The sequence below is a fragment of the Pyxicephalus adspersus genome, chromosome 11 (assembly GCF_032062135.1).
Source record: "Pyxicephalus adspersus chromosome 11, UCB_Pads_2.0, whole genome shotgun sequence".
Classification (NCBI taxonomy): domain Eukaryota; kingdom Metazoa; phylum Chordata; class Amphibia; order Anura; family Pyxicephalidae; genus Pyxicephalus; species Pyxicephalus adspersus.
The window spans coordinates 31138137-31155170 of record NC_092868.1 but is presented as its reverse complement, the minus strand read 5'-3'; the positions used below and the strand labels follow the sequence as shown (position 1 = coordinate 31155170).

The window sequence follows — 17034 nt, the reverse complement described above, 5'->3', positions numbered from 1 at the left end:
TGCCTGTAATAATTTTTGCACAAAATGTGCTGACTCCTTTTTTAGTTTTTGGACGTGCTCAATTCTTCAAGTGTTTGGCAGGAGATCTGGTGTTTTTCATTCTAAATTCTAAATTATTCACCTATCTTCTGCAGTAGCTATTTTTGACATCACCCTGCAGTCAGGAATGGAATGCAGTCTCTTAATTTTTATAGCAGTCAGAACAATTCGACTTGATAGGTTCATATAATATTTTTTCTTGTAGTATAATAAATGCACAAAATGTATGTAACTATTGTGAGGGATAAGGTCATTAAAGCAGCCTAAATAATTTATACATTTTAGCAAACTTACCTCATTGCATTATCTTTCCAAACTAAAACCTTAACAAAGTTTTGGGGGATCTATTAGATTTGTTAGAAGTATATGGGTGTAATATTGGAATACATTATAAAACTGATATTATTTTCATGCCTGATCTGATTTTTATTCTGATCTCTAAAATGTTTTACTTTTATTTAGTTTGTATTTGAAATGTCAATTTGAAATAGTCCATGAGTACTTTATTTACACCAGAAGTAGCAAAACACTGTTTACTCTGGCTCATGAAAAGTAAAAAAGCTCATGATAGTAAACGTGGAAGGGATTCTAGTAGAGGCAGTAGAAGAATATTGTGGACCAGAACATAAGGACAGGTAATAGAGAAAAGAATTGTAAAGGGGGAATGGGTTGAGGCAGGAAGAGCGTGACAGAATGGGCCTGATTTATTAAAGCTCTCCAAGGCTGGAGAGGATACACTTATGTCAAAGAAGTTGAGAGATCCAGCAAACCTGGAATAGAACTTGTCCAGGGCATAGCAAATTACTTTAAGAAATCCATTTCACGTTTGCTAGATCACTGATGAAAGTGTTTTTTCTCCAGCCTTGAAGATCTTAAATAATGAGTGAATTGTGGAACTGGAGAAAGGGATTGGGAGTTTTACTTGACTGTGGCTCATTGGGGTAAGGGGCAAGTTGAGTCACCAAGCATTGTGGCTAAATATTTAGAATGCTGTAAATACTCTAGTATAGGCTAAGATTTTTCCCACAAATTTGGAAAAGAAATCTGGGTTTATACACAGATTACACCAGTGAATGACGCCGTGTTGTAATGTAAGTGTGTAACAGACCCTTGTAGTAAGAGACAAGAAGCTTGAGCTTCTTGTCTCTTACTACAAGGACACAGCACCATCTGCTGGTGACGAACGATAATGCATAAACAATCATTTAAAAACCACTGACCTATATTAACCAACTTAAAAGTATAAAATATTTTCATGGTGGTGGTGGTGGGGGGGTTAATATTCTGTCTGCATTCTCTTCAAATTGGCAATACTTGTAGTGTGCATAACAGTCATTTTATTAAAAAAAAAAAGAAAGATCAGAGTAAACCAAAGTTTAAAAATGTTTTTTTTTCTATCAGGGACAGTGGAATGACTGGTGAAATCCTAGTAAATGGAAAGCTAAGAGAGCTACGAACATTCAGGAAGATGTCCTGTTATATAATGCAAGATGACATGTTATTACCTCATTTAACAGTCAAGGAAGCCATGATTGTGAGTAAATGATTTAAATTATGTTTCCTGCAGCAATCAGAAATAGAAAGATAGGCTGGCTGCAATAGTTTTCTTTCAGGCTGTTTTTGTTTTTTTGACCGGTGATTCTGCCAGTAACTAACTGGCCTAAGGTGATATACTCACTCACTATCCTGTTTAGAGACAGACAAGAAAAGCTATACTATAGACACCTCCTCCTCTACTTTTCTTCACAACATTGAGGGCGGTGTTCCATATCCAAATGAGTTAACTTGAATTAATTTAACATGGGCAGAGAGCACAGAAAGTTTTTAGATAACAATTTTCAGACGGGATCCACAGGCATTTTTGCACTTATTAATTGGGTATAAACATTCTTTCAATAGTATATTTGGCAGACCAAAAGGAACAAAAATGTGATGTCTATACTAGAATATACAGTATTGTACATACTATTTCAGTTTTTCATAAGATATGGGGACTTACCAGTGTAATCACACACTTAATAATACACACTTAATAATATACATAAATACATGATAATGATATCATGATGATAATAGTAGTATGTAATGTTATGCAGAAAACTGCTTTTTAATAAGTCCTATAGAATTTGCTCTGGTTACTAAACCTTACTTGTAATGTCAATAAATGAGATAAAAAATGAAGAGATACTGTGATGCCTTGTATAAGTAACAGAGGGGATTGTCATTCTATCACCTTGGTTCAGTGTTCTTTTTAGGTGAGAACCAAAGGCTGACAGGACTAAAGTGGTTGAATAACAAAACATAGAGCAAAACATAAGTAATATAAAAGAATATACATAACAGGTAATATACATAACAGTCCTTGTTGTCTTCTGTTGCTAAATAGGTCTCTGCCAACTTGAAACTGAGTGAGAAGATGGATGTCAAAAGAAAATTGGTGAGTGTTAGCTAATCCAGTGTGAGGGTTAAGGTACAGATATATAGGCCCTGATTTATTAAAGCTCTCCAAGGCTGGGGAGCATACACTTTTATCAGTAAAGCTGGGTGATCCAGCAAACCTGGAATGGATCCGGTCCAGGATTCAATATATTTGCTAGTAAATAGTAAATGACTTTGAATAATTCTATTCTAGCTTCACTGATGAAAGTGTATTTTCTACAGCCTGGGAAAGCTTTATTAAATCAGGCCCATAGTGTACAGGTTCTTCCTTTGCTCGATGTGATACATATTGAGATCCCATGCACCTGGTGAAAATACAAATGCTCTTCTTTGGCAGGTAAATGAGATTTTGACAGCACTGGGACTTCTTGAGTGTTGTGGAACTCGTACATTAAACCTGTCGGGAGGTCAACGCAAGCGTTTGGCGATTGCCCTGGAACTGGTCAACAATCCTCCAGTCATGTTCTTTGATGAACCAACTAGGTAAAAAAATATCCACTTTACTTACTGCTGTTCTGTAATAGTAGGATCTATTGTAAATGATTTGTTAATCATGCTGATATGAATAGTATAAAAATAAATATATAAAACAAAAGAACCTCTAAACTTTGTATCTGAATACACGAATAGTACTGTGAAGTTCAGTGCACTGTAGTACATTTTTACATGAGCTTTGTTCCTGTTTTTACTATAGGTTGGGCAGCAGATTTGTTGTTTATGTTTTCTTACACATTGTTTTCTGTGCCATGTACAGTAAACTACTACTCTAATCACCATACAAAACAAGACTTCTTCTCCTTATCCATACATTATGATTGTGTTTACTGTGTTGTTTTATTAATATTATTTTCCTTTGGTATTTTTGGCAAACTTGATTTTTCTTTTATATTCATCTCATTCACTAAGCTAAGTGAAAATTTACTTGGCAAGTGAACATGCTCTATTACTTTAGTAAGTAAACCTGCTGGTGGTTATTAATATATTGGGGGTTCTGCTAGGTGAAACTAAATAGTTGGAGGATATTTTATTTTGAGCCTAGTGCTGATTTTCACTTAATCGCTTCCATGAATTGGAAGGGAAATTAGCAGCTAACCAGTGATAGATTTTTGTTTCCAAACAAACATGGTAAATATCCCTGGTAAATATTGATTGAAAGTACATAAGTCATGTTGAGTGTATGAATACTAGGAACACTGTGCACTTTCTATTCAAGAAAAATGATTGGAAAAGCAGAAAATCACACAGGTGTGTGCAGCAATTTGGGATTTCAAATAAATGATTATCAGAAAATCAGATTAGTTGTTTGAGTGTAAAATTGTCAGCTAATCTGCTAATGTGTATAAGCCTTACATCCAGGTATTGATATTAGACCTTAGATCTGGGTACGGTTTATAGTAGTAATTGTCTGGCAATCTGCCTTAAATCTGTCTCAGTAGACCCGCTCACTAAAATGCTTTAACATGCAGTGGACCATACTGCTTTCTGCACAATCGATAGTTGTCCACAAGTGTTTAGACTCTGCTTGCTTCTAAATTACTTTTATACTACAGCAGATGGTTATTAGATTGATTATCTATAGAATTCCACTTTGCTTTTCTAACAGCAGCTACATAAATGGTTAGGGAGTTTATGAATAGGCAGAGGTAGAGATACTGGCCCATCATAGACACTAACTAGCCACCCCAAAAAGAGGAGAGGGCTATGATGTGTCAGAACAGAGAGGACTGTGCTAGGAAAATGATTGCCCTGAGTAGTTATATTCTCTAGTCAATTCAAAGGCACATTTAATCAAAAAGGATTTATGGGAAGGTAAAAGTCCTGCAAGTAAACATTTATGATACTTGTTTTTTTGTGCTTTTACCTGCATTTTATAGAGTCTGCTCAAAGCTACAGGGTAACAGTATTTTATGCACCATACCTGTGTGTGTACCTAATTCTGAAAATTACACTATACAGTACATTCATGTTGCAGAAACATAGCATGCAGTATTGCAATATATTAAGTATTCCTGTTGCAAAATTGTAGTGTATTATCTATTTGAGCTACAGAGTTGCATTATTGAGTGTTTTTGCCTACCTGCAATATTGTAACATGTGTAACATACAGACTGTATATTATTTTTTGATGTTTATAATATATTTGGTATAAACATTTTACATAATTTTAAATCTATTTGATGCACCCATTTTGCATTGTATTAGGTATTTTTTTTAAATTAGTGACTGGTCTATATGTATAAACTAATGCTGCAAACGCTATTGGAGTTTTTTGGTAATTTTGGTATTTGGAGATTGCATTAGCCAAATACATATAGTTGTTGTATAGGAAGTAAAACTGTGATAAAATCCTGAATCTTCTTGCTAGGGGTTTCACGTCAGTCGCTCATCAGCATGTGCAAAAGATATACATTTTTTTTTAGAGAAAAAAGAAGCAGCAGACTGATAAATGACTATGATCTCATCTCCTATAAAAATGTTCCTTGTTAACAAAGGGGCACTGTGGCACAACTGACGGGCTTCTTGCACTGCTTTTCCCTATCCTAGTCTAAGCTGGGGGAATTGCAAGAAGCTCATGCCAAGTTAGGTAATTGCACTGCTTTCATACAAAATACATTTAGTGATGTATTAATGAATGCGGAGAGGTATTCATGTGTGATTTTTTATAATTGACCTGTGTTAAATCCAAGTTTAGCTATTTGTTCTTTTCCATGATTTTATATACTTTCTTTTCTATTGTTTTTTAGTGGTTTGGATAGTGCATCCTGTTTCCAGGTGGTATCACTACTAAGCTCCCTGGCACAAGGTGGTCGTACCATCATTTGCACCATACATCAACCAAGCGCCAAACTTTTTGAAATGTTTGACAAGGTGTGTAACTGTTTTTTGACATACTATTTGTGTTAACTTACAAGTATGTGTTAGTTCCTGCAGACATCATGTTAGTGATTTTCATTTGTAATCTGTGATTTCTGTATTTTCAGTTGTATATTCTCAGTCAAGGTCAGTGCATATATCGTGGATCTGTACCTCACCTTATTCCATATCTGAAGGGATTAGGATTACACTGCCCAACCTATCACAACCCTGCGGATTTCAGTAAGTTATATTAAAGATTTATTTATTCAGGCCAACAATAACAAGAATAATGCAGTAGTTCATAACAGCCAGATAGGATTATTCAGCAATCTGTTTCTGTCAGTTTCTGGTCCCTATGGGTTTCTAAATTCCATTTCACTTAAAATGCCCTATGTTTTATCTATCTATCTATCTATCTATCTATCTATCTATCTATCTATCTATCTATCTATCACATTGTACACTCTCTTACTCTAACTCAACCTTTTGATCTTTACCATCTAGTTATAGAAATAGCCTCAGGAGAATATGGAGACCTAAATCCAGTATTATTCCGAGCAGTGGAGGATGGATTGTGCCCGATCCACAGAGAAAAAAGTAAACCATCTATAGTGGAACTAGATCTTTGTCCAACAGTAAGTATATGTGCTCATACAGAAACATTGTTCAATAAATATTGATTACTTGATCTGACAAAGTCACCAAGTCTGCATCAAAAATATATTTACATATTAAATATTACTGTGAACTGTGAAATTATACCCTAGATAAAACAGATCTTAAAAGGACAAAGTTTTACAAGTTGCAAAAAAGAATAGGAACAATAGGTTTTGTGTCATTATGCACAAAATTAATAAACTACCAGCACTTAAAACTTAACTCCAGGCAAAAAAAGTTTATTAAAATAGCCACAAGGGTTATACAGTAAATTGACTTTGTGTGCATCAAATGTCTTTGCAAACTCAAAGATTACCTTTTAAAACTAGCAGTGAAATCATAATATGGCTATACATTGCCAGGGCTGATAGTAGCACTGCAGGAGGGACCTTCCACAGGTTGCTTGCAGAAAAATTGGGGGGATGCTTATCAAATGCAAGACTACTCACACTGCTTAGGAAGGGAGAGCAACACTGACTACTTACAGGTATCTGTTTTACATAGGTAAACCTTTTATCAATTATCATGTTAAACTGAGACATTTAAGCCAACAAAAGAGTAATCTTTGAATTTTACTCTGAACACAACTACCTAAAATTGGAAGGTCCATTTGCAAAATCTGAAGGTCTTTATACACAGTCCTTAGCAAACAACCACTATTAGAAGGGGATAAATACCTTCCCCATATTGGCCGGATCAAACAGTCTGGTGGCACCCAGCAAGCATCTCTTTGTGTCAACGTACAATATTAAAGTATTTGTATGCACATCATGATGCACTGGAAGTGTTAAGATGATCATGCACTGGGAGCATTAGGATCTTTATGAGGTGGAAGCATAAGGATGATCATGAAGAAGAATTTTTAGGTAGCCAGACATATTATTTTACCTTAGTGTTATAATCAATCCATATTATTTCTCTACCAGCAGGATAAGTCTGGCCACATTGAAAGCCACACTTTTGCCACAAGCTCCATGAACCAGTTCTCCATCCTCTTCAGAAGAACATTTATTTCCATCCTAAGAGATACGGTATGTTAAAAGATAGTGGGGGAATATAACACATAAATGTTGATAAAATGCTATGAAATACATTGAAATTACTTGCATATTTGTTCAGGTAAAAGGTGGAAACTACGAATATGTGATCAAAATCTGCAGTGGTTGAATAAGTCAGATCTGTGAAATAACACGTGATTAGGAGATGTATTTACTTGTAAATATACTAACTAATTTCCTATGCTCATAATTAACAGTAAAGCGTTCCACAATTTGGATTTTCCTGATATAAAGTTTTGTAAGCTTTTTGTTATTATTTTTAAATTTTGGCCTATTGGAACTTTACTGACATATACATCTTTTCCCAGGCAGGGAGGATAATGATCAAAAATGAAATAAAAAGAAAAACTTTTCATAATATTTTTCTGAAGTGTGCCAGCACAACATGCATAGCAGCAACATCAGCACTATCAAATGTTGGACCAATCAAAGAGTTTGACCCCTCAGTATTATATACTGTTTGTATAAAATTATGATACATATTTCTCTCTGTAATATGTAATGTTGTATTTTCCCACTCTCCCAGGTTCTGACTCATCTGCGTTTCATGTCTCATCTATGTATCGGGGTTCTGATTGGGCTACTGTACCTGAACATCGGGGATGATGCCAGCAAAGTGTTCAATAACACAGGCTTCCTATTCTTCTCCATGCTCTTTCTTATGTTTGCAGCTCTCATGCCCACTGTACTTACCTGTAAGAGCAACTATTATATGATTATCTATATTTTTATTCTCCTTGCCACTAATCTATACTTCATTGCCTTATTACTTTTTAATACTTATTGTTTTATAAATTTTTTTTGTTAGTTACCATATTTCACTTTATATTTTTACTGTTTTTTTTTATATTTTACTTACGGCTCAATTCATAAATCAGTTAATCTGACATTTCCCCAAACATTCCCTGGTAGAAATCAATTACTGCCATTAAAACACAAGGACCTGAAAGATTTAGACGAGGGAATATTTGAGGGAATGTTTGATTGCCTCTTTTTTAAATAGATCCCTTAGTGTATTTAATTTTCTTTGTCCTCTACCTACTCATTTCCTCCATCCAATGTTTCCAATGATTTCTACCCTGTCTTTTTGTATCACATTATTGATTTTTTTGCCCACAGTTCCTCTGGAGATGTCTGTGTTTCTTAGAGAACACTTAAACTATTGGTACAGCCTGAAAGCCTATTATCTGGCTAAGACAATGGCCGATGTTCCCTTTCAGGTAATTTACTTTATTCTTGTATTTCCTATGATAAATATTCACTTACTTTAATAGAGAAAAATGAAATGCCATAGTTGCTATGCTTGATTAAAAAAATATTGAGAAGATTAAATGGATGAATGACCTGTGGATTAATTCTCAAAACATTGCTATTTGAGAAATTCTTTGACATTTATTGTAATTATAGAGGTTGGAAATATACGAAGTCTGTTGGCAGGGTCATACAATTATTTCTTTATTCCTCTAAGTACTGGAAAAGCAGTAATTAAATATACCTCTTTAGAGAAGGCAGTTTCTGGACAGAAAAAACTGTGTGACCTTTTATAGATCTTTTAAACCTCTTTCTATTGTAGACAACTTAATGATCATCTATCATAAATCAGAACGATTTGAACTAAACATAAAATGAAAAAAGTACATGGGCAGAAAATACTTTAAATGAAAACTGGAAATGAATGATTATTTTGGCAGTACCTATAAATGTTTTGCTATAAAACTTGAAAGTTTCCACACCCTCATTCTGATCTTTCAACATGGCGTGTCTTAAGAAAAATTCTAGGGTAGGCGTAAATCTGCCTAATAAAGGGAAATCCAAATATGCATTCTTCAACTACCTTTATATCTGGCACCTTACCCACTCAACCAGCTGCTGCAGTTCCCACTGCCTGCAGCACTACTTTAACATAGGTGTGCTACCTGCTATACCTCATGGGTGTGCGAGGCAAGTACACATGCCTGAATAAAAGTATATGCACTTGACGTACACTTCTAAATGTGGACAGTAGATCTTCTGCTGATTTTAACACACTTTTTATCATATCTATATCATATCTATATATTAGTTTATATTGTCTAAAGTTGTTATTAGTTTACTTGGTCTACAGAGAAATTGTTGGTTAAAGACATATCAGGAAATTCTTAGAAGAGCTTTAGATGTAATCCCCTCTAAACAATTTTTTTGTTTAACAACTCTATTCTATGAGTCCAAGTAGTGCTAAAGGGTAACAAATTAAAGGAATTGGTTTAAAAACTAAATGCAAATAATGTGATCCTGGACAGTTCAAGACAGTCCCGACGTCTATGTATGTACAGTAATTGCCTTAGTTCAGTTCATTACCTTGATCTCTAACATGTCGTACCAAGCTTTGGACATGCACAACATACAATTTATGATCTTAGATATTGCATATAAACAGTGTCCCCATTTCGTAAGCCAAATTTGTTGGCTTTTTTTAAGGACTGTCCATATCAAAGAAGTGAAATCTAAACTTGCTTCTAGCGTCCATAGTATTAGTTTTAAAATCTTAGAATAATGTTTTATCTGAAATTTCAGATTGTGTGTCCTGTGGCATACTGCAGTATTGTATATTGGATGACTGGTCAACCCTTGGAGGCTACACGTTTCCTCCTTTTTACTGCTCTTGGCACGACTACTGCTCTTGTAGCCCAGTCTCTGGGTCTTCTCATTGGTGCAGCATCCAACTCCCTACAGGTAAGCACCAGTATTTATAGATAGACTCAATGGGCCTGATTTATTAAAGCTCTCCAAGGCTGGGGAAAAAAACACTTTCATCAGTGAAGCTGGGTTATCCACCAAACCTGGAATGGATTTTCTAATTAATTTGATATTTGCTAGCAAATACTTTAAATCCTAGGCCAGATCCATTCCAGGTTTGCTGGATCACCTAGCTTCACTAACAAAAGTGTATCTTCTCCAGCCTTGGAGAACTTTGATAAATCAGGTCCTATATCCCTAAAGTCAAATTATGTGTACTGTCCTTTTTTTAAATATATTAAAATAATTTCCCCGGTGGCCTACGTTCTATTTTTACCATTATTTTTATTATGATGATTTGTCTTTCAACACTAATTTAACCTTTTTTGTTTCTAGGTTGCAACCTTTGTTGGTCCAGTAACTGCAATACCTGTCCTATTATTCTCAGGCTTCTTTGTCAGCTTTAAAACCATCCCAACGTATCTGCAGTGGAGCTCCTACATCTCATATGTCAGGTCAGAGAAAACCAAATGAAACAAAATCAAAGTGTTTACCATTACTAAAGAGACCCTGTCATAAGAACATTTTTTGCAGAAGTAGCAAATATTAAACATTAGCATTTATCCTCAGATTTTTTTTTTTTTTTTTAAACATTCCCCACCCCGTATTACCTGTGTCATTTTAGTAGAAATGCATTTCCTGGAAATGCTAATACCTCTCTGTGCTGGTCCCTACTCCTGCACCCTCCCCTTGATGCTATGTAGGCAAACAGTGGGAGTCTGCACACCTACTTGTTAGCATCCATTACAATTCCAGGCAAGATAAGTACTTTATTATTTGTGCATCAATGAAGTAGTTAAATAAAAGGGCTACATCGAGTAAGCCCTTAGTGCCCACAAAACGGGAACAAGATAGGAGCTTATTGTAATATGTACAGCTTGGGGAAGGTCTAACAACTAGCATTTTTATGCTCTCCTATGGGTCCCTTTACCCAGATAAATTAGTTGTTCAATGAGCCTCCAACCTCATTACTGATAGCAGGGGCTTACTACAAAGCTATTATTTGACTGACAGCTTTTTTTCTGATTGAGGTTGTTGATATCACATTCAAGATGACAGCAGCGCCCAGCACACTAACAACAATGACAGCAGACAGTTTACCAAATCACAGGAAGATAGCCTTAAATTTGCATGTTTTAGTGTTACAAAAAGGAAAATGAATATTCAGATTTTATGTACTAGGTCATGTCTCCATTTTTTTCATACAGATATGGATTTGAAGGTGTAATTCTGGCTATTTATGGAATGGACCGCGCTGACTTTCAATGTGCTGAACCCCCTTGCACATTCCAGCATCCCCAACAAGTCCTTCAGCAATTAGATGTTGAGGATGCAAAGCTATACGTGGACTTTCTAGTGTTGGGAGGGTTCTTTATTGGACTTCGCCTCCTCGCTTATCTTGTGTTACGTTACCGTGTTAAGTCTGAACGGTAGAAGGCAGTATTCATGGATTTCCTTAGCGATCAGAAATTATGTTCCATGTATCATGTACAGGACACGTACTTGTCACAAAAAGTTATCTTAGGAGATTCTCACATCCAGATGTTTCAGTCACGTCTCACCTTTGGTTTTTTCTGGACATCCGTCATGATAATTTGAACTAAGTGATGGAAATATGCACAGTTTTTCTCGGAAAGTGGCACAAAAGTCTCCTCTTCAATTTTTGGTAATGAAGCATGTTTACTGAATTTCCTTAAAAATAAAATTAATTTAAGGGACCAAGATAGCCAATGCTGCAGAACACGGACCGAGTGTAATTGGTTAACTTTCATGCTGATCTTGTCAACTGATGGACAGATTATATTGTTGCTTGACCTTCTAATTGTCTCAAGATTATAGAACCAGATCTTCACATATTATATTCCAATGCATGTAGCATTATCTGTCTAGAATTTTACGTTATAGGGTGTCATTAATGAATTCCACCTGATAATAAGGAAGACCTATGCTCTAGGATAACTTGCGGTTTGCCCATGTAAAGCAAAACAATAGGTTGGTTTAATACCCAGTTCTATGGAAAATATTTATTTCACTTACAACTCTATTTAGTTGCAGTTAATAAGGAAAGTACCAGGATATTCCAGGTGTGGAGGTACTGTACATGTGACTCTGTCTATATGACCTCTATATAGATGCTTTGTGATTGACACAATGTTATCAAGTGGTGTTGGGAAAGTCCTCAGCCCTATTTAACCTGAAACAATTTGGAGCATAAGCAGGATTCTCATTAATTGCATTGAGTGGCAAAACAGCTAAAGGATAGGTAAGTAGATACATCTGGGGAAGAGGGCATTAAAGTTACATAAGCAAAATCCTAGGTGTTTGATGATTTATAAATATATATGTTCAGCCAGTTTAAGCACTGTTGCTCTCCTTTAAAAGCAATTAAATGACCAAACGCTTAGACTTTTGATTATGTGAGCATCAGTATAGGAGGCATGGAACAGGAACCCTAGTGTTATTCTCACACAGAGCTGTGACTGAAAATTAAAATATACTTCTATCTTCATTGAGAGTCACCAGCTGTCACTTTGTGCTTGTTGTGGCTCTCAATCCCAGTGTCAGCTGCAGCATCAAACCATTATACAGAGCACTATAATGCATGCTTTTAATGTGTTGAGGTTGTGTTTGGTGGTAAGTTAAAGGTGAACAAGCTGTCAATGCACCTAAATGCATGCAAAAATAAGTAATGCTCTTTTTTTACAGCGCAGGGCAACACAATTTACAGAGCGTATGCATCTGTGCTTGTAGATGTGTATCAGGGTGCATTTATCTTTGCATTTCAACACTCTGCGCATCTACACTACTATGCACATTAAAATGTGGGTCATAACATGTTTGGGTGGGAGGTGATCTAAACTTACTGGCCTTTGGTCAGGAAAGGATGGACCTAATAAACGATAGTTGGAACCTTACTGACTGATTCACACAACTGGTGTATTTTTGGGTAACTTTGGATTTAATACAGCAGTACAGTGTAGTGCAAAGTGCAATAATCCATCCTACAAAATACTGTACTAGTATAATGTGACAAGACCCCCGTCATTTCATAATTTAGATTAGAAGAAGACCTCTCTTTTTTTCATTTCATAAAATATCTTTAAAGGGCATACACACTTTACACTGCCATCCACTATCAAACATATGTTAACAAAAAACTTTTCTTTAAATTTACAAAGTCTAAGTGTATTATGCGATTTTACAAGAAACAACATATTCAGAGTTGCCTGTTGTTGTACTTTTTAGGATGGAAGAAAGAAAACTGCCCCTCGAACTCAACCTCTCTCAATATCAAACAGTTTTGGTTAAGATAAGGCCATGAAAAGTTGACTAAAAATGATTTTGTCTCGTAGGTAAAAAACTCACCCATAGCCACCCATAGAGAGTAAATACGAGAGATAAGGAGCCCAGGTGATAAACGCGAATGCTTAACTTTGGGGTGTTGAGGTGGCTGGTAGGTTCCAAGATATTCAGAGACACCTTGGAAATGCTGTTCCCCACCTATGTGACTTGGGCCTTACTGATGGAATATTCTTTCCTCTTGCCCCTTTGTCCTATGTACAGTTTGTGGTGTGAAAAGTTAAACATGTAGATTTTTGTATTAACTTTTTCTAGATAGGTCGCCTTTAGGTTGTCTTTTTTTTTTAATCTAACCAAAATATTCCCAGTCCAAACCTATTATTGTTTTTACTGTCTCCCTGTTCCCTGCACAAAAGGACATTAGTGTTAAACCCTCATCTGCATCCAACACATTGTGAACCTACCTTCAGTGAAACCTCCAATGTTTCTCATAAAATAGTTGGCAGCCTCTGTATCTTCTTCAGATCTATCATGTTTACAACATGGTGCCTAAAACCTTACTCCATATTCAAGGTGTGGCCTTATAAATCATTTAAACAGGGATAAAGATATACTTGTGTTATAATATTAATCTGCTTTTTTATGCAATCCAAAGATTGTATTTGCTTTTGCAACTACAGCTTGGTATTGATTACTGCTGCTTAGCTTACTGTTAACTAGAATGTGCTACTCCCCCTCTACTTTAACTGTATTTCATGTAATATGTAAAAGGTAAACCTTTTAGCATGGCCTAGGGGAATAGGCTTACATTTATCAACATTTAATTGCTCATGTTATCATTTTCTAAAGATTCATCCGTTAACATGCCTTTATCCTGCTAAGTTTGAATAACTATACCAGTTTCATATCATTCATGAAAGTTGCTGCGGTGCCCTTTTATTTTACCAGGTCAGCAATAAAATGACTGGGCCTATTATCAATCCCTGCGGAACACCCCTTTAAAACCTTGGTCCAATATGGTGCTTTTACAATGTCATTTATATATTTTTACATATTCTACCCATTTCTTAATTCATTGACATGTGTACTGAATGTTACCTTTGGATTTGTTTGACATAGATATATTAGATTGTTTTAAATACCATTCTAAACAAGTTATCCCTCCCACCCGGTCCAAAATTTAGCATAGGGATAACAGGCTGCTAATTACCGTATTTTTTGCCGTATAAGACGCACTTTTTCTTCCCCAAAACTGGGGGGGGGGGAGTTGGTGCATCTTATACGACAAATACTGTGTTTCCCCGATTTTTGATAAAATAATTAAAATAAGACACTCACCCGATAGCCGATCCTGTGTGTGTCTCCTCGATGCTGGGTGCAGTGTGTGTCTCCTCCTGGCGGCAGTGCAGAGCCAAACTGAAACTAAGAAGCCCGCACACGCGCCCCTGCGATTCTGAACCAGGAAGCACGCTGCTGATCCCTGCCCTAACAGAGTTACCCGGCCGTACAGTGGAAAAAAAGGTAAGTGAACAGAAGGGGAATATGAACGGCACAGAGTGATCAGAAGGGGAATTTGAACGGCACAGAGTGATCAGAAGGGGAATTTGAATGGCACAGAGTGATCAGAAGGGGAATTTGAATGGCACAGAGTGATCAGAAGGGGACAATCAATGGCACATGATCAGAAGGGGAATACCGGTATGAATGGCACATGAGTGATCAGAAGGGGAATACGGTATGAATGGCACATGAGTGATCAGAAGGGGAATAATCTTTCAGAATCTTTTTTTCTAGATTTTCCTCCTTTAAAATTGGGTGCGTCTTATATTCCGGAGCGTCTTATACGGCGAAAAATACGGTAATTTGTGCTTTACCATGTGCAGACCTTCATATGTATATTTCTTCCAGGCCTTCTTTCCCAATGTGGAAACCTCTGTGGCACTCATAGCACTCAAGGCAGTAATGGCACAGCTTGCAGGCTGTGTGTATCCCCTCCTTGGCAGTCAACTTCTTTTTTTTTCCTACCTAGTGAACAAACCTCAAAGGGAATGTGCTGAGAGAAGTACAATGGCTGCCAATGTTCACCTCTCTTTCTAAAAATGTAAATTACTGGCTATAATGCTGACCTAGCGACTTCAATGGTTTCCTATTCACTGGACCAGGCAAGCCTGCAAGTCGGGTTTTCCAACTTCACTGGTTATATATTTGTTTTGGGTCTTTACCTTAGAAAGTATTAGGTACAGAGACAGCCAAGCCATTAGCAATTTCAGGAGGTCAGCAATAGCAACCTTAATATTTCACTCAGTACAGGCTTCTTTTATAATCTCAGGTTTTGTTTTGTGTTCTTTAATAAATTCCTACTTCTTTTGAATGGTATATATTTTCAGATTTATTCAATTCTATAGAAATGCTACTTTATTGTATAGCTTTGTATTATAAACTGCTGCTAGTACATGCACTGACATCTTTGTGTTGCTTTAGAATGTGTCTGCTTCACTAAGCAATACTGCCCTAATATTAAATCACAGTTATATAATGTATAGGAATTTGGGTGATCAAACATCATGTAGTAAAAATAGAATAAATGCTTTTACTTGAGTATGTTAATTTACCCTTTAAATGCACTTTAATTTTACTGGCAGGCATGTTTATTGCAAGTTTCCACAAACCTATACTAAGGATATCAGTGAAAATGTAGACGAATGTGTTATAATTCTACAATACTAGATTTTTATTGATATTTATTCATGTAATTGAGTCTTGAAGTAGTTAATATTTTGAGATGATATACGATTTGCAGTTCTATTAAAGGGTATGCAAAATGACAATTGATGTTCCCAGTAGACCGAGCAATGCAAATAGAATTGTAAATATGCCATTTGTTGCAGGTAGCCTGCAATCTCTGGGTTCTATAGTCAGTGTCATGCACTGAGGCACATCTTGAATATCCCAAACTGAAGATGCGTTATGGCAGAAATATTATTTTGAAAGACACATATGCCATTGTTGCTGCTTAAATAAAATTATAAAATATCTTTTCATGTATTAAACTGTAACAGTATACTAACGGCTTTGTGTTTTTATATCTTTGTTTTACTAAGGTGTTTAAAATTAAGATTACATTACAGATGCTTTTTTGTCTTTTAGTTTATAAAATGTCCAGTGTAATATTGTTTCTATTTATATTATATCGTCAAATGTTAATGAGCCTTTCACTATCATATGAGGTTGTTGGACATCTCATTTTAAAGCCATTGGCTATTGATTTAGAGTCACTTTCCATCATGTGGCAGCCTCTACTCTTCGGGTGAGGCTTTTTACTAGTTTTTGAAGTGTACTTGTGGGAATTTGTGGCCATTCAGCCAAAGGAACATTTGTAAGGTCAAAAATTGACTTTGAATGGGAAACCCTGGATAAAATATGTTATCCCAATTATTTTTTAGTAGGGATGAGGTCAAGGTCTGTGCAAGATTTTGAATTTTCTCTACACAAATTCAACAAACTGATGAATTAGGGTTGAATTATGTTCAGATTGGCAGTGAGGTTGCTACTTCCTCCTTGGAGGAGACGCTACAAGTATCTTCTACCTTTTGGCAGGACCCGTGAAGGACTGAACCTTCCCTTTATGTATAGGGGTACAGTCATACTGAAACAGAAAAGGGTCCTTCCCAAACTGTTGCAACAAGGGTAGATGTAACCAATTGTCCATAATGTATGCTGTAACATTAACAGAACCCTTCTCTAGAATGACCTGAATGTAATATCCTGAGAGGGCAGTTAAAATATTCACACATACTCTACACATTCCAGGGTTCTCTGTCAAGTCAGAGGTTAATGAAGTCACAGACAGGTGATGCTGACTTGCGAAAGGTTTGTTTAATATGACTTAGTTCAACCAAAAAGTATGCAA

General features: G+C 36.0%; 1 protein-coding gene across 3 annotated transcripts in view; it reads left to right on the top strand.

Annotated features, from left to right (window-relative positions):
• Positions 1 to 16159, top strand: part of ABCG4 (ATP binding cassette subfamily G member 4) — a 31236-nt gene extending 15077 nt beyond the window's left edge. For 2 of the 3 annotated variants that reach the window (XM_072426166.1, XM_072426167.1), the window contains exons 4-15: positions 1441 to 1573; positions 2426 to 2476; positions 2816 to 2961; positions 5223 to 5346; positions 5460 to 5574; positions 5839 to 5969; positions 6918 to 7022; positions 7576 to 7744; positions 8169 to 8269; positions 9603 to 9761; positions 10161 to 10279; positions 11033 to 16159. In XM_072426166.1, coding sequence (XP_072282267.1) covers positions 1441 to 1573; positions 2426 to 2476; positions 2816 to 2961; positions 5223 to 5346; positions 5460 to 5574; positions 5839 to 5969; positions 6918 to 7022; positions 7576 to 7744; positions 8169 to 8269; positions 9603 to 9761; positions 10161 to 10279; positions 11033 to 11258 — 1579 coding nt within the window. In that variant the 3' untranslated portion in view covers positions 11259 to 16159. The remainder of the gene's footprint in view (positions 1 to 1440; positions 1574 to 2425; positions 2477 to 2815; positions 2962 to 5222; positions 5347 to 5459; positions 5575 to 5838; positions 5970 to 6917; positions 7023 to 7575; positions 7745 to 8168; positions 8270 to 9602; positions 9762 to 10160; positions 10280 to 11032) is intronic. The other variant, XM_072426168.1, reaches the window with a different exon arrangement.
• The last annotated feature ends 875 nt before the right edge of the window (positions 16160 to 17034 follow it).